Source organism: Patagioenas fasciata, chromosome 2 (assembly GCF_037038585.1).
Source record: "Patagioenas fasciata isolate bPatFas1 chromosome 2, bPatFas1.hap1, whole genome shotgun sequence".
Classification (NCBI taxonomy): domain Eukaryota; kingdom Metazoa; phylum Chordata; class Aves; order Columbiformes; family Columbidae; genus Patagioenas; species Patagioenas fasciata.
The window spans coordinates 37504608-37527734 of record NC_092521.1 but is presented as its reverse complement, the minus strand read 5'-3'; the positions used below and the strand labels follow the sequence as shown (position 1 = coordinate 37527734).

Genomic DNA, 23127 nt, shown 5'->3' with positions numbered 1-23127 from the left:
CTGTTTCTCAGCCTCAGGCCTCCTCAGTGGCACACCAGCGCCAGGGAGGCCGCTCTTGCACCAGCTGCTCTTGGCCTTTGCCTCCCCTCACGCACAGGCCCTCTCCACACATTCTCCGCCGCGGCTCCACTCGTGACAGCGGCAGGAGCGGGCTCGGGGCCGCCCCGGCCCACATGCAACCCCAGCGCGAGGGTCGCTGGGGGTTTCGGTCAGTTCACTGGCAAGCGTCTGCCCTCAAGTCAGGGCAGCAGGCGTCTCCTGACAGGAACGAGAAGCATTGACGGACGGTGCCGCTCCAGCAGCCGAGAGAAGGCGCAGGCCCGGCCCCTGGGCAGTACCAGCCCTGCCGCCTGCCGTCCCCTCCCCGCCGCGGACTACAGCTCCCGGCAGGCATCGCGCTGTCCCGGGCGCGGAAGCCGCGAGTTCCGGCGCGCTGAACCGGAAAGGCTGCGCGGCAGCTCCGGGAGCGGCTCCCACGTGCGGAGTGCGGCCCGGCCCGGCGAGCCGCCGCTATGGCGGCCGTGCGGGTGGAGGACGTGCTGGCGGCCGCCGAGGAGCAGGAGGCGGAGAAGCGGCGGAGCATCACGGTAGAGAAGGAGCTGGAACTGGAGTTCGACCTGGGCAACCTGCTGGCTCTGGACCGAAACCCGCCGCCGGCGGCGGGGCTGCGCGGGGCCGGCCCGCGGCGGGAGGCGCAGCTGCGGGCGCTGGCCCGCGACAACACGCAGCTGTTGGTGTCCCGGCTCTGGGAGCTGCCGGCCGAGCGCGCCGGTGGGCCGGGGGGGCCGCTGGTGGCGCGGCTGCCCGAGCCCGCGTTCCGCCTGCCGCGGGAGAAGCCGCCGCCGCGCCCGCGGCCGCCCACCCGCTGGGAGCAGTTCGCGCGGCTGAAGGGCATCCGGCGGCGCAAGCGGACCTCGCTGGTGTGGGACGAGCAGGCCAAGGAGTGGCGGCGCCGCTGGGGCTACCGGCGAGCGGGCGGCGACCCGGCCCGGGCCTGGCTGGCGGAGGTGCCGGCGGGCGCAGACCCGGAGGAGGACCAGTTCGCCCGGCTGCGGCGGGAGAAGCGGGAGCGGGTGGCGCGCAACGAGCTGAACCGCCTGCGTAACCTGGCCCGCGCACACCGCGCCGGGACCGCCGTCCCCGCCGCGCCCCTCCACCCTACCGGCCACCAGAGCCGGGAGGAGCTGGGCCACGTTGCCCGCGTCGCCCGCGTCTCAACTGCCTCACTCGGCCGCTTCCAGCCCCGGCTACCCAAGGAGCCGGCGGAGCTACCGTCCCGCAGTGGCGGCAAGAAGCGCCGCTTCGAGCCACTTCTGGGCAACCTGGCCGCTGAGCGTGGCCGACAGCTGGAGATGCTGCGGGACATGAACAGCAAGAAGCCGGTCCTCGACATCACCCGCGCCGTCAACAAGCAGCTGCGGCAGGAGGAAGCCGAGGCAGCTGCCGCCAAGGGCAAGAAGCAGTCCCAGCGAGGGAAGCGTGGCCGCCGGCGGCAGCATGTTGGCCGCAGTGGCAAGAAGAGCGGAGCCCGGCGGCAGCAGCAGCGGCCCACGGGCAGCGGCACCAGCGGCAGCAAGAGGAAGAAGGTGTGAGGGATGGATGGACTGCATGGGTCTGGGCATGCCCACCGAGGCACGGGAAGGGACTGTTACTGCCAGCCTCCTGCCTGGTGCTCTATTCCCACGCCTGTTTGTCAATAAATACGCTCTGGCATTTCTAAAATGTCCTGTGTTTGGCTCTTTGCGGGCAGCCCAGTAGTGCAACATTCTCTGCTCTGTCCTAGGGGAGCTGGTGGTGTTTCAAGGGGGGTCTGGAGCCCCAGCTCCCCCCAGTTTGGGGGTTATGCAGGGACAGCCAGGTGATGTTGCTTCACAGCTGCAGCATTTCCAGGTGGGACTGAAGCTGAGCAAAGCTGTCCTTTGCTCAGGGAGATGGGATAGGTGGGGAGCTGGACCACAGCTGTAACCTGTGTTTTGATGGAGTAACAGCCTGCTGGGATACAGGTATAGTTAAAGGATGAAGTTGCTGGGCAAGTGGCCTGATGGTGGAGCTCTTGCTCTGTAACTCAAGTTCTGCTCAGCTCTCTAGGATTCAGGCTCAGTTACAAAAGGAACAATAAAACTATTGCAGGACTTAAGAAATCACCAAGATTTCTTGCAGAGTTCTGCTGATTGCATAAAAAAATAATAATAATCAAACCTGGTGACCAGCTGTTGAATTCAACAGAAAAATATTAGTATTGAACAGTGGGCTAAAAAATTACATTTTCCTTGTATTAACAGTAGTCCCTCATTTCTTAAAAATAGCTTCACAGTGTTTTTCTTTAGGAAGCTGTTTGAGAGCAGATATTGGATATGATCTCAGACTTCTGCTTGTTACTCTTTTAAACTCTGTACTGCCTCCTGTACCCTTGAAATAAAAAAAAAAATGCAATTTGCTTTCCCAGTATGTGGTTTAGCTACGGGAAGGATGCTGTTCCCTGGGGCCATTCCTGGTAAGAGGGACTAGTAAAACAAGGTCTAGTAAGGTCAAGTAAATCAAGTTCTCAAAATTTCAAGGAGTAAACGGTTAATGATAACATTTTGCTGCAGGTGAGTTTTTGAAAAAGCTAGCTGACTTTATAGCAGTTCTGCTGCCTTATTCTGTAGCAGTTCAGTAGGATAGCAGCTTGAGCACAATCAAAAAGCACAACCTGTGTCAGGTGGCAGCTGATGGCAGAAGGGGTGCGTACACTGTGGAGTTGAAGGGATTTGGGTGGCCTTGGTGGACTGACGAGTGCTCTGCCTATGGGCTTTGCATCAGATGTGCTGTTTGCCTCTGAAACGTTTCTCGCTGCTGTGCTGAGCACTCTGGGCTGCTTTGGCCTTGCCTGTGGCAGGAACAGTCTCATGGACACGACCCCAAATACCAGGCCTGCGGTGTAAGCAGCTAAGCATATCAGCGGCAGAAAGCACATGGAAATGTGGATAAAAAGTTGTTCCAAGATGTGTTACAGACCTCTGATTTTCTTGCCATTCACACAGGGCACATGCCGTACCTTCCCAACCAAAGCACCTTGGCTCTTTTTTCCACACACAAGCGCACCCCTGGGAAGCATTTTACGCTGATGGCAATGTTCGTGGCGAACTTAACCTCCTGGGCGGTTTGTGCATTCCCGGCAGCGATGAGGCAGCGGGTGAAGGTCCCGCAGCCTGGGGCAGGGACCCGGGCAGCCCCTCAATGGCGACAGTTCGTGCTGCAGCTGCGCACAGCCCGCGGGTTTGGTCACTACGCGACTGAGACGGGGCTCGGGCAGCGGGCTAGGAGCTTGCTGGGCCTTGGTGCTGGCCCCGGGAGGAGGTGCTGCCGCTGGCTCGGCCCCCGGCCCGGCCCCCGGCCCCGCGGAGCCGGGACGATGGCGGCCGGGCGGGATCGGGCCGCCCACCTCCTGCGGCAGCTGCAGCGGGCAGCGTGAGTGCGGCCAGGCCGGGGCGGTTGCGGAGCCCGGCGGGCCGCCCGTGGGGCCGCTCTCCCGCTGCCCTTCCTGGGCGGGTGCCGGCGGCGGGGCGGGGGGGCGAGGCTCGGCGGCCACCGCGTTTTAAATGTGAAAAGCAGCGGCCGCTCCCTCCCTGGGGGGTCTCTTAGTGCCCTCTCCCCAGCGCTGCCCCCTCGGGCCGGCTGCGGGGACCCACCCGTGTGCTCCCGCCCGTGGGACCGCGGAGCCGGGCTGCCGCTGCCCGCGGCCCCGGGCTGTGGCCCGTGGGGGAGGCGCGATGGACGGGCACAGAAGGGAGACTTTAGGCAAGCACAAGCTGCGGGTTCTGCTGTAGTTTTTCTTTTTAGCCATGCCTTTTTTTTTTTTCCCTCCAACCTTTTAACTAGATGTCGGTGCCCGAGCCATTCCCACACTTATTCCCAAGGTAAGACTTAATTTGTGTCTCCAAAATAATTCTGTAGGAGACCATGGCCCTGTAGAGTCGTACGTGTTGGTGTAACCTGGACAGAGGGTGCAGGTAACAGGTAGTAAAGTGAACAGCTTGAAGAATAAGGTGAGCAGTTTAAAGGATCGGGTAAGCAGTCTGTTACACTTTGCAACTGTATAACAATAGTGGTTATTGTTGGAGACATTCACTGTTTCCACATAAGCTATAACCAATGCATCCTGTTCCTCTCTCGTTGTGTGAGGCAAGTTGATCAGAAATTTGCTGTGGCTGCTGCTACTGCTGTCATCACCTGAGCCATCTCAACTTCAGATCTGCTTTCAAGGGGAAAAATATGCATCTGTTGCATTAGAAAATAAATGGGAAACTATATTAATAAAAAGGAGCAATTCACAAAGCTTTGGCTTGGGTAATGCAATCTCCATAGGCTTTTTATACCATCAGTCCTGAGAACGCAGGTCACTTAGGCCGGGGTTGAGCGACTGCGTCACCCTGGAAGGAATTTCTGTTTGCACTGACTGGAGGGAGTCCATGGGAATAGCTTATCTGTGTGCTGTCCAGTCTCCAGATCCAATAAAAATTAGTATTTCGGGCCATAATTTCAGCAGTATGGAATTCTGAGTGGCTTGGTTTCATTTGCTTTACTGAAGACGCTTTTTAAAGAATTGCTTTTACCATTTTACCTATGGAAAAGCTAATATATGTTCAGATATTTGTTTTGCCCCAGACCATCCTACAGCAAGACAACAGTGCAGCTGAGAAACAGAATCTCATTCTTCTGCTTGTCTGCTTGATGAACTACTCAGTCAATTCAAACTAAGCCCTTGTTAAATGGAAGTCTTAGTTAAGAACCCTCTCTGTATGTTTTAGGCAGCAATTGGGTCTATAACGTAGTAAGATGATATCAGTTCAATAAGTGTCTAAATAGTGGGTATTGATTTAACTGTGATTGTAGCAGAAAAAAAAGAATGATCCTTGTGTGTCTTGACAGTATTAAAGGAAATAGTTTGAGTTTTCAACTCAGTAAAATTCTTCCTGAAAGTTAAGTTTGGCTCAAGAATATATCAGCAGGACACTATCAGAAGGCAAGAGGTTAAATGGCTTGGACGTGTTCTTAGCCTGTCAAATTAATGACTGAGAGTACAGCAGACTCAGACTCCAGGAGAGGTCAAACATGTACAGCCTGGCAAGAGATGGCAATGAAAGAGCTGATAGCAGCTGGCCTGGGCTTGAATAGAAAGTGCATAAAGGATTTTAATACATCTATCTGTTACTGTTGTGGGTCAGTGCTTCAGTGCACCCCAGAGTGTCTGTAAGACTCATTATCAGGGCTTCATGCATTGGATCTGAATCCAAATTGCATATTTTCAATTAATACAGCAGACAGAAGGCATTACTTCAGCAGGAAGAACAGAATGCCTCATCTGATCTTTTCTGGGAAAAGAATGGGCTGTTTCAGTTGACGCAGTTTGCTTCACTTTGTCACAAAATCAGGATATGCAAGAAATGGAGACTTCTGTAGAAATTCATGCAAGAATGACAAGGCAGAGAGAGGATGTGACAGAAATACTGTCCTTATAAATATCTTCTCTCTTCTGCTAAATACAGTTGATAGTGACACACCGATTCTTATTAAAACTCTGACTATTATTAGCAATGCATGCACTTTCTTAATTCTCAAGCAAGCAATTCCATTTCACCTGTCAGTCTAGAACTAGGCAGAAGTAAAAAAGAAGTGTAAACTCCTGTTAGTCTTACTCTCACACATACAAAATATGTTTGCTCTCTAGGTGCATATGGAGGATGTCTCATGGATTAGTTTTAAAAGTTGTTCTGAAAGTTATTGTGTAGCCCCTACACACTTTTAACACCTCTCAACCTGTGTGTAGCAGCCTTTGTGCTCTGCAGATACTCATTTCCACTTATAACATGCTATTCTGGTCTTTGCGGACTGCAAACAAATTGTCATGCAAACTTCCTGCTAACATACTCAGTTTATATAGGAAGGAATTAGTTCTTGAAAGGAGAAAACACTCTTGTTTTGCAGAATTATATGAATCAAATTAAGTACTTGGATCATTTAATCTCACAAACAACAAGGGAAGAAATGGGTTACCTGTGCAAATGTATTAGTGATTTTTAAAAGCAAAGAAATCTGTCCACTCTACTATTGAGATACAAACTGAAGTAACTTTTTGTTCCCTAATTTTACTGTTTCATTTCCATTGCAGTCACTGAACGGCCTACCCTGGGAAATACGGACTATGCATTTGAGGTAGATTTACTAGTAAAATATGTTTGATTTAAAAGTAGTATTTTGTATACTTCCAAATATGGCATTTAACAAATATTTACATTAGTAAAGAATTATATTTCACTTTAACTGCTTGGAACTAGGTGCTCCAAGTATTACTCCATGTTTCCAGAAAAAAAATGTGTTCCTTTTTTTGTAGATGGCCATTTCAAACATCCGATATGGAGAAGGAGTTACTAAAGAGATTGGCATGGTAAGCTGCCATAGTGTGAGTCCGTCACAGCTGAAAAGTTGTTTTCTAAAGGGCTGCTGGTGCTACCAATGCGTTTTGTAAGGGAAAGCTCAGATATGGTGTGTCTGAATCTCCATGGCTTTGCAGTATGCATGGTCATATAGACCATTGTAGAAAGGTCAGAAAGTACTGTAGGGTAAAGAGCAGAAGCAAGTTACATCAGTTTTGCTGTGGTGTGAGTGTGTGAAATGCAGATTAGTGGATAATTAAACCACTGATGGTTTGCCAGGATTATGCAACAATATTTTTCTCTGACAGGGAATTTAATTGAAAAAGTTTTGAATCCTGGTGACTCACCAGGATTTTCTCAATATCGCTTTCTTCTCTTCTAGTGCTCATTAAAATGAATCAGAGACTTTCCATTAAATTAGGTGGATATTGGTTCAGCTCTGAGTTTGCACTGTGAAAGTGCAGAATTTTTGTTTCAGCAGCATGAGATGATTCACCTGGGTACCTTGTTCCAGTTTGCCTTTATCACTGGGTTTTTTCATTTATCATTTTTTCCCCTCTTCTTGACATTTATGGCATTAAAAGTCCTCCTTTTCAATTGCAAATTTGTAAAGTAAATTGTCAGACAGTAAATGAAATTAGACAGAACTTCTGTCTTTAAACAGCATTAGTTTCATTTAGAATTTTATGCTTTGTATAGTTATTGTGATAATTAATTTAGCAAAGATTAGGATATTCTTTATGCCACCTTGTTTTGATTTTTCATCAATAATATTCAATATTAAATTTTCAAGATTTTAATGCCCAGCATTGCTAGGCAGTTAGGGGAGACCTAACCTGTGGAAAAGCTTTTTTATGGCATAGGAATTGTGTAGGAAAAAACTTTTTGAAAAAATATTTTAGATTTTACTGTAGTCTTAAGTGGTTGCACATGGTTTTCACTTGTTCAACCTCTTTATCATTAGTTTTCTTGTATCATAAGACTTCAGCTTTATAAATTGAGCAGCTTCATACTTTTTGCTGTTTTCTGCATGGTATATGTATGTGGTTAATCCTGTTTTTCTTCAGCTGATACTGTTTAAAAAAAATTTACAATAACCAACTGGTTTTAGGTTGGGTTATTTATTATTATTAAATGGTTCAATTAATTTGGGTTAGTATTTAAATAGTTCAGTGTATGATTTTATACCAGTCGTTTGGTTTTTAATTTCATTGTTCTTGTAGGACCTGCAGAATCTTGGTGCCAGAAGAGTTTGTTTGATGACAGATAAAAACCTCTCCCAGCTCCCTCCTGTAAATGCAGTACTGAATTCCTTGGCAAAACATGGTATAAACTTCCAGATGTATGACAATGTCCGGGTGGAGCCAACAGACCGAAGGTACAGGGCACTTCTGGAGGTAGTGCCTTGGCTCTTACAGCTTCCCACACAGCTGTTTAAACACCTCCTTGTCATCTGTGCGCTGATCTTCATAGTTAGTTCCTCCATGTGTTGTTTTGCTCTGACTAATTGGAAAGCGTTTCTTGTTTCCCAAGTTTCCTGGACGCCATTGCCTTTGCTAAAAAGGGGGAGTTTGATGCCTACGTTGCTGTTGGAGGGGGGTCTGTGATAGACACCTGCAAAGCTGCCAACCTGTACGCGTCCAGCCCTGCATCAGACTTCTTGGATTTTGTCAACGCTCCCATTGGGAAGGGGCAGCCTGTCAGTGCACCCCTCAAACCGCTTATTGCAGGTGAAGCAAGGAGGGGGGTGTGGAGAGTGAGGGCCAGGAGAAGGGGAGTCATTCTACACTCTGTATGATATTTCTACTGAAATCAGCTTTCCATGACTGTTTCACCTTCCTTGGGTCTTGCTTCTGCTCTAGTAGTATTCAGCAGCAATTTTCCTGTTTGCTTCAGTGCAAGTAAAATCACAGTTTTTGCCATTAGTTTGTCGTGTTTAGCTGAGTCTGATTCCTTTTACTGAGAAAAGAGATCAAAGTGGCAGTTTCTCTTTGACCTGTTGGCTTCAGATCAGAGATACCTCTGAGATTTACTGGATCCTGTATTTTTGGTGGCATTACTATTGGGTTTTTATTTCGTTTACAATATTATATATTTATTATTTGTTGTTATCCCCATTCTTCCTCTTAAGTTCCTACAACAGCTGGAACTGGAAGTGAAACCACTGGTGTTGCCATTTTTGACTTCAAAGAGCTAAAAGTAAAAACTGGTGAGTTTTGTTTGTCTTTTTTTTCTGTCTGCTATTCAAGACAATTGCCTTGAAAGAAAGAGATACAGTATATCATTTCACGTGTCCTTTTGTTTGATTCAACCGCCACAGGCAAATTTGAAGAGCTTAAAGGTTTCCTCCTTTAATTATATTTATAACATATTAACATAATGAAATGCCTATGTAATACAGTGGATTATATTTTGAAGACAAAACAGGAAACTAAAATCTTTCAAGTTCTTAAATGGCAGAAAATGTTAATTGCAAAGGAAATTTCTATTTACGTTCACGGTCAACCAACTGTTCCTTATTTCCTCTGTATTTTTCTTTCTGCTTTTAAGACTTTTGTTTCTTTGTTGTTTAATTGCAACCAAATGTTCATTTTCCTGACTTTTGAAACATCAGGCCTGAGATGCTGTGCAAGTGAGGGGCACTGTCTTCCTTGGGCCTTTTCATCCCTGGCAAATAAAGACTAAGGCTAAAATGACATCTTAAGCTTCATAGCTGTTTTGAGGTTTTATTTCTGAGTGTGTGGATCTTGTATGCCACACAGTCAACAGTACTTTGTACCCAAATGGGTCTGCTGAGGAGCTCTGACCATAGTTCAGAGTTTTCTAGTCTATCAGTCTGTGTCTGTCTCTCTCAAATCTACATCTGTGCCCCCTTAACCAAAATATGAAGGCACGGTTGTTACAGATGCTGAAGAGAGCAATTAGCAATAGCAATTAACTGTGGACGCAAACCAGTCTTGCCCTCTAATTGCTCACAGAAGATACAAATATAAGAATAATATTGCAGATGCCATTCAGCACAGAAATTTTGAAAGTGTAGGCTGCTGAGGAGGGTTACAAAAGGAGATGGAACATTGGTATAGTTCACTTCAGGTGACAGTCTCAAATCATATGTATCCGTAAGACTTAGATTCATAGATATTCTCCCTTCACTTTCTTTTATCTTCATTGTTTAAAATCATTTTCCCTCATTATTCTTATGGTTTGGACCTTAAGCTTGTCTTGTTCTATTTTGCTGCAAAAAAATCTTTAAGTAATTTTCCTCACATATTGCAGGTATTGCTTCAAGAGCCATTAAGCCAACATTAGGCATCATTGATCCTTTACACACACTGTCTATGCCTGAGCGAATAGTGGCCAACAGTGGCTTCGATGTGCTTTGGTGAGTTTTCTGTGTAGGCTGCTACTAGAATTTATTCCAATTTTGTATTTTTACTTCGATGATTGTAGAAAAAATATATTTTAGGAGCAGAAAGGATTATCTTCTTTTTTTCTCCCTTTCTGGTTCTTGTTAAGATGGTCTCTGTTATACTTTCCTCTGGCTTATTTTCACTACCTCCCCCAGAATGTATTTAAACAAATGACTTATTCACAGCAATTTTGTTTTTGCAGTGCACTGGAGAAGCTGTTTGCTTCCAGGATGATTCTTGTCAGGGAAGAGAGTCCAGGTGTCCCTTTTTAAGAGATCGAGTAGGTGATTAATCACAGTTACAACAGCATTTAGCATTTCTCACAGACATGGCAGGGAATAGAGATGAAGGATTTTCTCATGAAAGCCACAATGTGTCAGCAAAAATTTGTGAAGGCTTGTGGGAAGCTGGCAGGTCTTAGCTCAGCTGAGACCATCTTCAGAACCTCTCACATAATGTGCTCTTCACATGACATGAAATTTTCTTCATCCTAAACCTACAGCTTTTAACTGCACAGAGGGTCAGAGCTGACTTTGCTTCTGGGTGCTGTGTATAGTGAAGTAATAGATGTATAATGAAACTGTGTGATTTAAGTGTGGTGAAATATCCTGAACTACAACATCTGTGATGGAATTGAGGCATTTGTTCATAAATGAATATGGTTTGTCTGTAGTTTTGTACATCTAAATGTAGCAATGTAGGCTGTGCCCCTTCTTTATGTAGTCAGATGCACGAGTACCTGCGAGATGAGGCTCTTGGCAGTTCCACTTAGCTTAAATATCATTTTTTAAAGGTCAATACTTTTTAAAAGAAAAGTAGCTTACAATGCTTCCAGTGCCAAAGCCTCTCACGGTTCCTGTCCTACACACTTTGTTTCCTACAAAGGAAACACACCCATTGCAGCTGCACAGGGCTCTTCAGTGAAAAGCATCACACCCCAAGATGCCAGTTCATCCAACCTGCCTTTAAGGATGGTGTGAGCTGACAGGTTGTGACTGTGTGGATTTTGGATTGACTTCTGCGTGTCTGTTGGAGAGCGAAGCGCCTGGAGGTTCTTGCCCAGCATCTCTCAGTTGGCTATGAGATTGTATTTCTGTTTTTGGCAACTGAAGTAAATAAGAATAACCTGCATCCAAAGGACAGCAGGGCAGTAAAATGGAGCTATCCCACTGAAATAATTCGTTTTTCAATCTTTCTTTTAGCCACGCTCTAGAATCCTACACCGCTCTTCCTTACAACATGCGCAGTCCCTGCCCTTCCAATCCAATCAACCGACCAGCTTACCAAGGCAGCAACCCCATCAGTGACGTCTGGGCTCTTCATGCTCTGCGCATTGTGGCTAAATATTTGAAAAGGTAACGCTTTTAACAGACAACCCCCTCGCAGTGTCTTCAGTATTCAGTACCCAAAAAGGGATACTTAGAAAAAAATGAAAATGAGGTGAACTGCTACCTTAAACCTTTATTTTGTACCCAGGATTTATCATAAATAAAGCAAAAAGTTTTTCAAATAAAAGTGAAAGTAAAATTAGGGTTACTAGGCTGTGCTGAGTTAGCTTTTTAATGCTTCTGTGGATTTATGTCCTCAGTTAAAGGTATTTCAAGCTGCTCAGCTAATATGGGAGCAGCATTTACGTGTCTTCTTCAAGAATCCTCTTTCTGTGGCAGTATGAGGGGAATATGTAACAACCTGAACGAAATACTGCAGGTGTAATTTCTGTGACCATCACTGTAAATTAAGATACTTTTACACCCATCAAGAAGGTAACCAAATGCACTTATGATAAATGCATTTGCTGAAAACTAGCTCATACTTAAAACACCTTCAATTTAGATTAAGTTTTGAGTGAAGTGGGAGTTGGCTTTGATCCCTACCAATAAAGTTTTAGCCTGTACACAGCTTTTGTATACCATATGCACTTCTATTAAAGATCAATGTGTTGGGATTTTTTTTCTAAAAAACTTTTTACAATACCTGGCTAGTCAATGTGGTTGGGTTTTTTTTGTCCTGTGGAATCTATTCACCAGACTTTTTCTCCATGTTGTCAGACTACACAAGCGTAGGAAGGCGAGGAGCCCTGTCCTCCCCCTGCACAGATGCTGGGGTCCAGACCACCATCTAATGAGATGGTGAGAAAGCTGGAGTGATCTTGGAGCAGTACATAGGCTTGCCAAAGCTTCTAAATACAACTGTTTAAATCACCACTGGGGTGAATATGGCTAATTCACTCTATTTAATTGTTTTTGGAATAAAGTAAACTTGCCCTTCACTGAACCAGTTTGATCTACTTACTGATTCAGAAGCAGGATTGTTCTCTGACTGAAGTGTAACTTGATTCTATCTCCAGCATCTAAATCTCAGCTTATCTTCGAGGTTTTTGTGTATCTGTCCATAAAGAAGCCACCTTCCCTTCTCCATCCTGCATTACCAGTCCATTTGTGAATTCACTGATACCACTGTCTCCATCATGTGCAGAGCCATCAGAAACCCTGAAGACCGTGAAGCAAGAGCCAACATGCACCTGGCAAGTGCTTTTGCTGGTATTGGCTTTGGCAATGCTGGTGTCCATCTCTGGTGAGTACAGAAAAACGTCAGCCTTATCCCAAGTTAGCTTCTAGCTGGTGTTTGTTTCAGATTGCCAAAGACATCGCTGCCTTTGTTGCTGAGTGTACAATAACACATTGTAGCCTGGCTTGTGATGCAAGGGGAGCTGTGTTTTGCAGAAAATTGATGGACTCTTGGCATTTACATGTATGAGGACTGTGTGTTCTGGTTCTTGCTTCTCAAATCAAATCATATGAAAATTCCAAAATGTGGCCTTCCTTACTTACCGTGGTAGTGATAGAAGAAAAAAAATCTATGCTATTGAACATGTTGAATTTCATGCTAGCTGTTCTGCAGTGAGACAGCAATGAGGCAATCTCGTGCCATTCCTGATCTGATACAATTGTCTGTAAGTTTGTCTGTGAGGAAGGCATTCAGCAGACTGAAATGAGCTGTAATTAATATTGCAGAGCAATGTAGTTTCATCTGAGTGAAAATCTCAGAGAAGCAAAGCCTAAGCCTAAAATGTGTGGAGAAGTTATTAGCAGTCATTCTCTTCAGAGACCTTCCTTTCATTCCTTTTGTTTGAGCAAATCCACTCTTTAATTATACTTTAAAATTAATGTTTATTTTTCTCAGGCAGTGTGATCAGGTAGGGATGCAGATTATGCTGGTTTTGGCATATCTATATTACTTCAGTAACTGAGCATCTTTCCGTCCAGTCAGTGGAGCAATGTAACTTCACATTCACTAAGTAAGGAGGTGCTGGTTTTTTTACAGCTAGGTCCCTAAGGTGCAGCAGAATGAGGGTAGTCTGTACCTGATATCCATACCATATCTGTACCTAAATACCTTTTGAGTACCTGTACCTAAGACACTTGTATACAGAAGACTGACCACACAAGTGACTGAACACGAATTTTCCAAATACCAGGAGAGCTGCCCTAACCACTTTCCCTTTACTCTCTGTTCCAGCCATGGAATGTCTTACCCTATTTCTGGTTTGGTGAAAACCTATAAACCAAAGGATTATAATGTGGATCACTCTCTAGTGGTAAAACTTAGTTTATTTTTTTAATCGCACCTTTCAATTCTCTTTTATCTCACATTAACAAGCATTAAAGTACATTGGAGTTGAAACTGCATGTGATTTTATTTTATTTTATTTTTCTTCCCCCCAACCTCTTCCAGCCACATGGGCTTTCTGTGGTGCTGACATCCCCAGCAGTGTTCACTTTCACGGCACAGATATATCCTGAGCGACACCTGGAAGCTGCAGAGATACTAGGTAGGAATCTCTATGGATACAGCTTACTAATACAAATGGAATTCTTCCCAAAATGTCTTTTCAGGGGGGAAAGAAAGAAAAATGTGCAAGCTGTAGTTGGTTGTTGCAGGGATTTTTAGTTTAAAAAACAAGATTCTAGAGTGTGGATGAGTCACACATAATGCAAACTTATGTAGAATAATGCTAAATTTTTATATTGGATGATGTAGTTAGAGAAGCAAACTGGAGATATCTGCTTCTTGGCTAGAAACATGGACAGCTGAAATTAACTGTAGGTCTGTTACGAATCAGAAGAGAGTAGCTGTGATTGGCATCTCTTTTGGTGCTTTATGAAGAGTAGTTACTTTATAGTAGATACCATAAAACAAACCAGTACTCAGGTGCATCTGGTAGCTAAAAGGGAGCATCTTGCCTAACAAATTCCCTGCTGTGGCAATTAATTAGGACTGAGTGATGTTCAGAATCAGTCCTGCTCTTTTTCCATGTCACACAACTGTGCATCTTGGTCTTTCTAAGGTGGGCCTAAGCTTGTTTGTGGGTGTTGGGATTTCTCAGTGGCTGATGTCAAGGGCAAGCATGGAGCAGCTATTCTGTGAGCACCTCCATGATGGCTCACAAGTGGGTTAATGAACAAAGTAGCCTTTTCTGCTTCTTAGCAGAATTAAGGTAAACGCTGCAAGCTGGAGGCTCTTTTAAAGGTTACCTTTTCATACAGTGCTTTGTTATCTGTGCAACCCATCACCAGAAGGTGTCCTAGAGAAAGAGTACCTCTTCACTGCACCCCCAGCATGGCTGTGTGTCATCTCAGAGCTGTTTGCGGCTTGTGACAGCATGGCTCTGTGGTGGGCTAATATATTTATATCTAAGGTCATTTTTTTTGTCTGTGCTAGACTCTGTGTTGTAGCTAAACTGCTGCTAGCACCCGTGCTCGCTAATGAGCAATCACAGCCACATGCGCAGCAGTACAGAGAGAAAGTGGTTAGGGCAATTCTCCTGGTATTTGGAAAATTTGTGTTCAGTCCCTTGTATGGTCAGGCTTCTGTATGCGAGTCACAGCAATCCGGTCACATGTGTGACTTCCTTACATAAGTCATCTGAAAGCATTGTGGGTTTCAAGAAAGAGTAGCAGGTTTATATAGACTATGAAAATATCACAATATTTTAAAGAGGATGTAAAACAACATGGTCAGAAAAACTACACTGGGGAAAATTCCATTTGTTTTATAAATGTTGGCTGTGAGGTTTGTTCAGCCTTCCTCCCAAGTATGTAGTCCTGCCTATGATCCAAACCAGAACACAAACCTAGTTGAAATAATGTACTAAGCTACAAAATATCTGTGTCCTTACAGCAATAACACACAACTCAAAGTAGACTAAGAAAATGTTCCTGGATAACTGGCCAGCACAGCATATTAGAGAATTTCAACTCTGGCTCCTTGATTTTAAAACAAGTGGTTGAAAAGCAGTTCCTTTAGGTTTTGTGGTATGAACTGCTGCCATAAATTCTGTCTCAGAGAGCTCTGTTAATTTTCTCAATAGAAATATATAAGCTACGTTATTGTCTGCTTTGCTGTAAAGGGAGTCTGCTGAAGACATGTCATGTGGAATTTAATTTATTAATTTCCACCTGGGGTGTTTACTTCTGATTCCAGTTCAGAGTCCAACTGACTGCAGTAACTGATTCAAATCTGTCACGTTGCCAAATGCAATGACTAAGAAGGTATTTTATGACACGAAGCAGATTACTAAATAGTTATGTTCTGTGTATGTACAGCTGTGGATTTAGGTACAGGCAGAAACAGCTTTATACCTCCCTGGGTAGATTCTCAAACAGTTGAAATAGGTGTGTATGTGGCTAGAAGTTTTCAAAGTGCAGTCAAAGACTGATGTATCCTTTAGGTTGAGCAAAAAGAAATTACTAGAACTATAGCAATATTTTAAAACTGCCCTTGACATTTACTGTCCTTTTTTTTCCCTCTTCCCTTTCCATTTTACTTTACTCTCTGAAGATGCTGGATTTATTTCCCAGTTACTTCTTTACAGCACACTCCAGGATGAACTCAGACTGCATGGCATAATCCTGATAGCGTAAGACTTCATACAAGACTCTGTCATACCTAATTTATCCGTTTCTCCCAGACATCTACTACAGTACTGCCAGTCTTACTACCCAAATATCTGAGCTCCTCAAATGAGCTTGCAGGTCTCCTGTTCACTTAGCACCCTTTGAATGTTACACTGAACTGCGTGATGATCACAGAAAATATTTTTCCTGTAGCTATGTTGTGCTCTTACTCATCTCTCGGTGTGGCCCTCGGACCTAACATAGTTCTGGTGTAACATCATTGAGGTTATGGAGAGAACAAATTTAGCTCAGCTTACTTTGAAAAGAAATCATATGGAGAAACCTGTGTCATCTATCTGGAGATGTTTTTATTATTACTTCCATATAAGTCCTAAGCCTTTATTGAAGAAGGAGAAGCAAGCTATTCTGTAAGAAATATTGGTAATCTTCCATTTTATATTGATGCTCTCACTGCTATTCAGTAAATGTTTCAAAGATACCAGTTCCTCCTCTTCGTTTTTACATTATCCTACACAAGTCAGCACATATTCAAACAGCATTAAGTTTAGGATTTACTTAACCCCTTGAACACTGCCTTGCCATCTCCCGTCTTCCTCAGCCTACACACTCTAGTTCTGTGCAATTGAACAGAACAGTGGGTGTTTTCCATGTCCTCTAGATGTCAGCAAACTCAAGGCCTTAAAATAAAGTTACCATTTGGCTCTCTGTCCATAAAAATAAATACCATTGACGTCCATGCGTTAGCGTCTTTCCTTGCAGCAGTTAGTCAGCCTGAAAAGTGCTTCTCCTTGTGAGCGCAGAGGGAAGGGGAGTTCACCTCGTGTGGCAATCTGCCTTTCTGGCAGCAGTTCTCTGCTTCCGACCTTGTTTTATTTCACCTTCTGCGAACTATTCCAACCATAAAATGAAGACCGATTCCTTTTTTTGCTGTGTGTTGCTTTTAGGGCAATGACTGTTATGTATGGATATGTATTCAGCTGATATTATGATTAAATTAAGTCCAGAACAGGCTTCCTCCGCTCTCTCCACCCTACAGTCAAGGCATTATGTCTTATTTTAGGAGCTGACATCCGCACTGCCAGAATCAAAGATGCGGGGTTTATTTTGGCAGACACGCTCCGGAAATTCCTATTTGATCTGAATGTTGATGATGGCTTAGCTGCAATTGGTTATTCCAAAGCAGACATCCCTGCGTTAGTCAAAGGCACTCTGCCGCAGGTAAGACAGAAAAAGCAAAACAGTTTTTCTTGTCAAATAAAATAGAACACATTTTTTCAAAAAGTGAAGTGTTTCTTTTCAAGCAAATGTTATTTCTAGTCCCACATGAAAACAATTAAAATAGAGAAAATTACAGATAGTCAACTGTATCTTGTTTCTCCGCACAGTTTAGGTTTTTCTTTTCAGTGAGACGGAATGCATGTGGCAATCTATTACTCACACGGATTCAGAAAGAATGGCTAGATGCTTGGGTTTTTTTTCTTAAATGTCACATTTTTAAAAAAGAGGATGTTTTTCATAGACCTTTGATCTTTGTAGAAGATACTGCTTTTCATAACTATCTTTGTTAATTATGTATGCAGGATGAGTTATAGATAGAACTTGATATTAAGGCTTTATCTGGTAAAAATGACCAAGCTCACTTTGCATTAAACTTTTCCATATTGACAAGTTGCACTTTTCTTCCCAGATGGCTTTTTTGTTATATTGACCCTCATCAGAATTTGAAATAAGGTCTCCTGGGATGACATAGATTAAACTTTTAATACCCTTTATTGTTTCAGTGCTCACAAAGACACTGCAAAAAGCAATACCTCACTCCAAAGGCAAAATCCAGTATCTTCCTTGTAAAAGGGCAGTTTGATTCAAATGCTATAGACTGTTCTGTCTACTTAGGATTCCACCAAGTAGCAAGGAAAAGAAACACTATGGAGGAAATGAAACTTTTATAGGCTGAAAGGTTATTCACAGCAGTACCTCTTACCATATCTGGTTCTTCTCATTCATAAATCTCAGAGCAACTTATAGCAGAGGGTAAATATTCTTAATATTTAATTAATAATAATGTTGCTATTTTATACCTGAGAAAATGATACAAAGGTGCAACTATTTACGATCACACACAACGGAACACTGGCAAAGCCAGGAAGAAAACAGGTCTCTGAGCACCCATCAAATAGGTTATGCATGTAAATTGTTGTCGGGTATTTTGGAGGCTTGTTTTGATAAATATGTTCCTTTGAAACAATTGGGTTTAGGTCATCACAAGCACAACATCTCATTGAAGGCATGTTTTGCATAGCTGGGGCTGGGGAAAGGTTCTTCACCAAAAGATGTTGAAGGGGTTTTTTGTTTGTTAGCTTTGCTCAAATTGACTTAATTAACTTACTGCCATCTCACAGCATTGAATATTAATTGTACTGTGTAAAATGAGATAACCTAACAGTTTCTCAAACCTCTTTTTTGTATATGAGATGTAGCACAATGAAAATGTATTAGTGTTCCTTAGTAGTCCGTTATTACCCACAGAGGTAGTCCATACAGTTTAATCTTTGGTATTTTTTTTTCTTTTCATCTTGCTGTAGGTTTTCTTTGAAATACAGCACTGACCCATTGGTATTGCCAAGGCAGCGTGGTGCAGTGGTGACAGCACTAGTAACTGTACAGGGTGTATTCCACACTCCGAAGGGAAAACAAAACCAATCTACTCTAGCTGCCGGGGTTTGGGGTGGGAACTCTGCTGTGATGAACATCCGTACTAGAAGTTAAAACAGAATTTAATTTTCCTTTCTGAGTGTATTGAAATTGATCGTATTTACAGACAGCAGTGAGTCTAGCAAAGAAGATGCTGTCCCAAGGTCTAAGGTGGAAGGACAAGGAATTACTGGAGGGCATCCAGCAGCGGGCTACAAAGATGTTTAGGAGGCTGGAGCACCTTTCTTATGAGGAGAGACTGAGAGAGCTGGGTCTGTTCAGCCTGGAGAAGAGAAGGCTCAGAGGGGATCTCATTAATGTTTGTAAATATCTCAAGGGTGGATGGCAAGAGAATGGGACCAGACTCCTTTCAGTGGTGCCCAGCGATAGGATGAGGGGCAACAGGTACAGACTGAAGCACAGGAGGTTCCATCTAAACCTGAGGAAAAACTTCTTTACTTTGAGGGTGTCAGAGCACTGGAACAGGCTGTCCAGAGAGGTCGTGGAGTCTCCTTCTCTGTAGACATTTAAAAACCAGCTGGACACATTCCTGTGCAATCTACTCTAGGTGAATCCCCTTCAGCAGGTGGGTTGGACTAGATGATCTCCAGAGGTCCCTTCCAACCCCAGCCATTCTGTGATTTTGTAATTCTGCGATTCTGCCGCCGGCTCTGTGACGGTGTTTGAGGGGAGATGGGGAGAACTGAAAATGAGAGATGGTGCAAGGGCCGTTCTCTAGCTCACCCTGCCCCTGCAGACATCCCAGAGGCAGCTACAGTGAGGCTGAACTACTGGGGATGCAGGACCTCCTCATTTTTGGCATTTTACCAGAATGCACTGAGTCAGACCGGGGTGAGCTGGACCTTGCAGTCTGGGCACCAGCAAATATCAGCAGGTTTGTGCAGAGGGAGCACTGTTGCCTCTGTGTTGAGGCAAACAGGAGCAGCAACTGTTTGCAGCCTTCTGTTGATACATCTGGGAAATGCTGCAGTCTGTCATTGTGATCATCTGCTGTTACCCTGTGTGACTTTACATTTGCTGCACAAGGCTGCAAAACTGTAGTTTGGCCCAGAGCGCCCTAATATAAGCCGAAAGAATTTCCTGAGTACTTCAGCACAGTAACTTAAGCAGTTACATTTTGCACATTGTGAGCCTGAAAAAAACAACATACTTTTGCAGTAGTGCTGTTTGAATTTGCCTTTTGGTTTCAAAACTGTGGAGCAGCAGCTTAGTCTTTTCTTTGAATGGGTCTGTGTGTGTAGCAGCACTGGTCAGGGGTGGGGAAGGAGGTATTATTGCATTGCTACTGCTGCACCAGCAAAGCTTCTTGTGTAGGTAAAGTTACGTACACACAGCTGCACTTTTCAGACCCATCACAAGCGGTGCTAACCCTGCTGAGCACGGTTATGAGCTGTGAATGTCTCCCAGCTGACTTCCTCACCATGCCAGACCAGCATTTCGCATGTGAAGTTCGCGGCGCAGTGGCCTCTCTGGCTGCGCAACCACACCCAGCCCGTCCGCAAATTGCAGCCCCGTGGCTGGAGGGGGAAGTGGGGCGGCTACAGCATTGCTCTGCGGCACCAAGCTGCGGCCGTGGCCTGGGCTTTGCTGGGAGGCCGCTGAGCATCCCCCAGGCAGGGGGATGGATCCCCCACTTGGTGCAGGAAGCAAAGTCCCCAGCAAATGATATCCACTGTCTCACGTGTGAAAAACGGGGGCAGGGTAGAGGGGTGTTTACTGGAACTGCCTCTTCCACAAGGGAGATGCTGAAAGATGTTGTAGCAGAAGAAACTCCATCTTGCCAAAATACGCCGCATTTGTCTAAGGATAACGCATTCCTAGTGTAGGCCTGGCCTCTGTCTTCACAAATGTTTGTAACTCTCCCTAATCTTTCAATAAATGTTAAAATCATTGAATGTTGAAAGCATGAAAGTACTAATCATAACCAGTATGAGTACACTAATGTTAGGCCCTTTCAGCAGAGTGTCTCTGCAGTAGCTGTTGACCTGCACTAACACAGCTCCTCACCCTCAGTAGCGTGTTGCTTCTCTGAGTTGCCATCCCTGCCTGTGTGGTTATGTTGTGGAGCAGAGCAGTGAAGCATATACCCGAGTTTCATTTCAGTCAGGGGGACTTCAGCACCTGAAAATTCTGCTGAATCACTGTCCAAATGACGACCAAGCACAACTGTTGTATTCCAATTCCAAGGTGTCAGGCTATTTATTAAGCCATTTCACTACCGTCCCTTGCTGTGTCTCTTTTTTTGGAGTCTGATTTGCAAGCACTGCTTATTTTCCCCATCTGTGGCAGTTCCTGGGCTTTGAGAGATGTTGAATTTTGAAAATCTTGGTCCCTAAAAACTGACCTCCTAGTTCCAGTGCTGACAAATGTATTTTAAACTGGACTGTATTCCAGGATACTACCCACCAGTGTACTGACATCTCTGACTGACAAGGCCCGTGTTTGAAGTACTTGACTTTGCAACTGAGCTGCATTTTAACCTCGCTCTGTGTATTTGATTATAGGCAATTTAAACTAATATATTCTTGGAAGTACTGTACAGTTGATGATGTTTCAATCTTAATTACTTGATTACTTATTTGCAAAACCTTGTTATTCTCTGTGAAGGACATTAGTACAAAGGTACATAGTTCAGCTACTGTTTGATTAATTTAATTGGCAACCTTCTGTAATCCAGTTTTTCTTTAATCTTGCAGGAGAGAGTGACTAAACTATCACCGCGTCCCCAAACAGAAGAAGATTTATCTTCCCTCTTTGAGGCTTCCATGAAACTTTATTAGCTTAAGCATTTTGTTCTGAGAAGCATGCTCTGTTCTAACATAAAGGTAATTCTTTATAGGTATGGGGGCTGAATTTGTCTAGAGAATGGAAGAATTGTGTGTCTTTGACTTCTGTTCCATTGTACCCTGGCAAAAGGTCAAGTAATTAATCTTTAATTAAATAACACTCTGAAGTGAAGGCTTGACTGTGGTTTGGGTTTTTTTCTTGCTCAGCGGTCAGTGGTATTGAGTTGCATAAAAGTTGGAGCAGACTTCTTGCTTTACTGAAGGCTTGTGCTTTACCAGTGGTCAAAAGTGAAAAATGTTTTAAGGAATATTCCAAAACATTTTACAAATTATGTTTTTTGCTAAAATTGTCTGAGATTTGTTTTAAAAAGCTGTACTATTTAAGAAATAATTTGGCAGATTTGTAAATTGGGAAGTGCAGTTACCTTGCAGAAAATGTCAGCTTGCTATATCGTGTTCCACTTCATCATCAGGAATAGCGTGGCCAGCAGGACTAGGGAAGTGATCATTCCACTGTACCCAGCACTGCTGAGGCCCCACCTCGAATCCTGTGTTCAGTGTTGGGCCCCTCACTACAGAAAAGGCATTGAGGTGCTAGAGAGAGTTCAGAGGAGGGCAACGAAGCTGGTGAGGGGTCTGGAGCACAAGTCTGATGAGGAGCGGCTGAGGGAACTGGGGCTGTTTAGCCTGGAGAAAAGAGGCTGAGTGGAGACCTTATCGCTGTCTACAGCTACCTGAAAGGAGGTTGTAGCATGGAGTGTTGGTCTCTCCTGCCAAGTAACAAGTAACAGTACAAGAGCAAATGGCCTCAGGTTGCACCAGTGGAGGTTCAGATTGGACATTAGGAAAAGTTTCTTCACAGAAAGGGTTGTCAGGCATTGGAACAGGCTACTCAGGGAAGCTGTTGAGTCACCATCCCTGGAGATGTTTGAAAGACACGTAGACGAGCTCCTTAGGGACATAGTTTTTTGTGGCAGAGTTAGGTTATGTTGGTCTCTGTGTTCTTCAGGGCCTCTTCCAACCAAAATAATTCTATTATCATATTACTGTCTGGCTTCACTAAGGCAGCTATTGAACTGGGGTACTCTTTGTTGTTTGGGTAAGAAAAAACCTACACCTTCCATACGTGTTTGGAAAAGGCTTCTTGAAGGTTTGCTTTGGGTTAAAATTTTGATGTGTATTGTCAGATATTTATCTTCCCTTTTAAGATCTGTATGAAGTGTATAGGAGGAGCAAAACGAGCATAAAGTGTGATCAGACTTTACAAGAACCATGTAGCCGCAACACATTATCCATCATGAACATTTTGTCTCTGTGGACGCAACAGCTCCCTTTTCCTGCTGTGTTCTGTGGAAAGAAGATATCAGCTGCGTCTCTGTGAAGCAATTGCTTCTGCTGAGCTCCTGCAGGTGCTGTCACTCAGGGCACAGCCACCAGCTTCAGGAGGTGGCAGTGTGCTGTGGTTCAATATTAAGAAGTGGTGGTGTAGCATATGGCTGCACCGTGCCCCGCTGGGAGCGCCAGTCAAACGTGGGAATGAGTGTGCACGTTCAGAGCAGTTAACCAGCTGGGTGACTGTCAACTGAGAAAGGGAAGTGGGAAAGGGAGAAATGAAACTAAAATTTTAATACTACTTTTCTTTTTTTAAAAAGTGCACACGGTTGTGTGTACAGTTCGTTTAAATCAGATTCTGCTTCATGTTGGACCCTTTCAGCATGTGATTCATGCAGCTACCACAGCACAAGACACACAAGAGAAGAAACCCATAACCACTGGTGTGCTTATTTCTTTCTCCTAGGGAGGGAACACTTTCCAGTCACCCTGTTGGAGTAGGAGGCTCTGTACTTATACTTTGCGTTCTTGTGCTTGCCTGATAAAGCTAGTT

At 44.4% G+C, this 23127-nt stretch overlaps 2 protein-coding genes across 3 annotated transcripts; both read left to right on the top strand.

Moving 5' to 3' along the window:
• Positions 1 to 418: 418 nt before the first annotated feature.
• On the top strand, positions 419 to 1722 carry RRS1 (ribosome biogenesis regulator 1 homolog). Its single transcript, XM_065833055.2, has one exon. The coding sequence runs from the start codon at positions 513 to 515 to the stop codon at positions 1590 to 1592; it is 1080 nt and encodes a 359-aa protein (XP_065689127.1). The 5' UTR covers positions 419 to 512; the 3' UTR covers positions 1593 to 1722.
• A 1608-nt stretch (positions 1723 to 3330) lies between these two features.
• ADHFE1 (alcohol dehydrogenase iron containing 1) lies at positions 3331 to 21414 on the top strand. 2 transcript variants are annotated; one of them, XM_065831400.2, is made up of 14 exons: positions 3331 to 3450; positions 3862 to 3899; positions 6152 to 6195; positions 6374 to 6427; positions 7640 to 7794; positions 7950 to 8146; positions 8548 to 8625; positions 9693 to 9798; positions 11029 to 11181; positions 12302 to 12400; positions 13346 to 13424; positions 13562 to 13658; positions 16805 to 16962; positions 21153 to 21414. In XM_065831400.2, exons 1-14 carry the CDS (start codon positions 3395 to 3397, stop codon positions 21234 to 21236), a joined length of 1398 nt encoding a protein of 465 aa, XP_065687472.1. In that variant the 5' UTR covers positions 3331 to 3394; the 3' UTR covers positions 21237 to 21414. The 2 variants fall into 2 exon arrangements, with proteins under 2 accessions (XP_065687472.1, XP_071660169.1); XM_071804068.1 differs by lacking the exon at positions 16805 to 16962.
• Positions 21415 to 23127: the final 1713 nt, after the last annotated feature.

Bases quoted from the DNA above. Each gene is read 5' to 3' on its own strand.
- ADHFE1 (XM_065831400.2), top strand. From the start codon at position 3,395: ATGGCGGCCGGGCGGGATCGGGCCGCCCACCTCCTGCGGCAGCTGCAG. The intron at 9,799-11,028 runs GTGAGTTTTCTG...TCTTTCTTTTAG, and splicing joins AGTGGCTTCGATGTGCTTTG to CCACGCTCTAGAATCCTACA. The intron at 12,401-13,345 runs GTGAGTACAGAA...TCTCTGTTCCAG, and splicing joins AATGCTGGTGTCCATCTCTG to CCATGGAATGTCTTACCCTA.
- RRS1 (XM_065833055.2), top strand. From the start codon at position 513: ATGGCGGCCGTGCGGGTGGAGGACGTGCTGGCGGCCGCCGAGGAGCAG.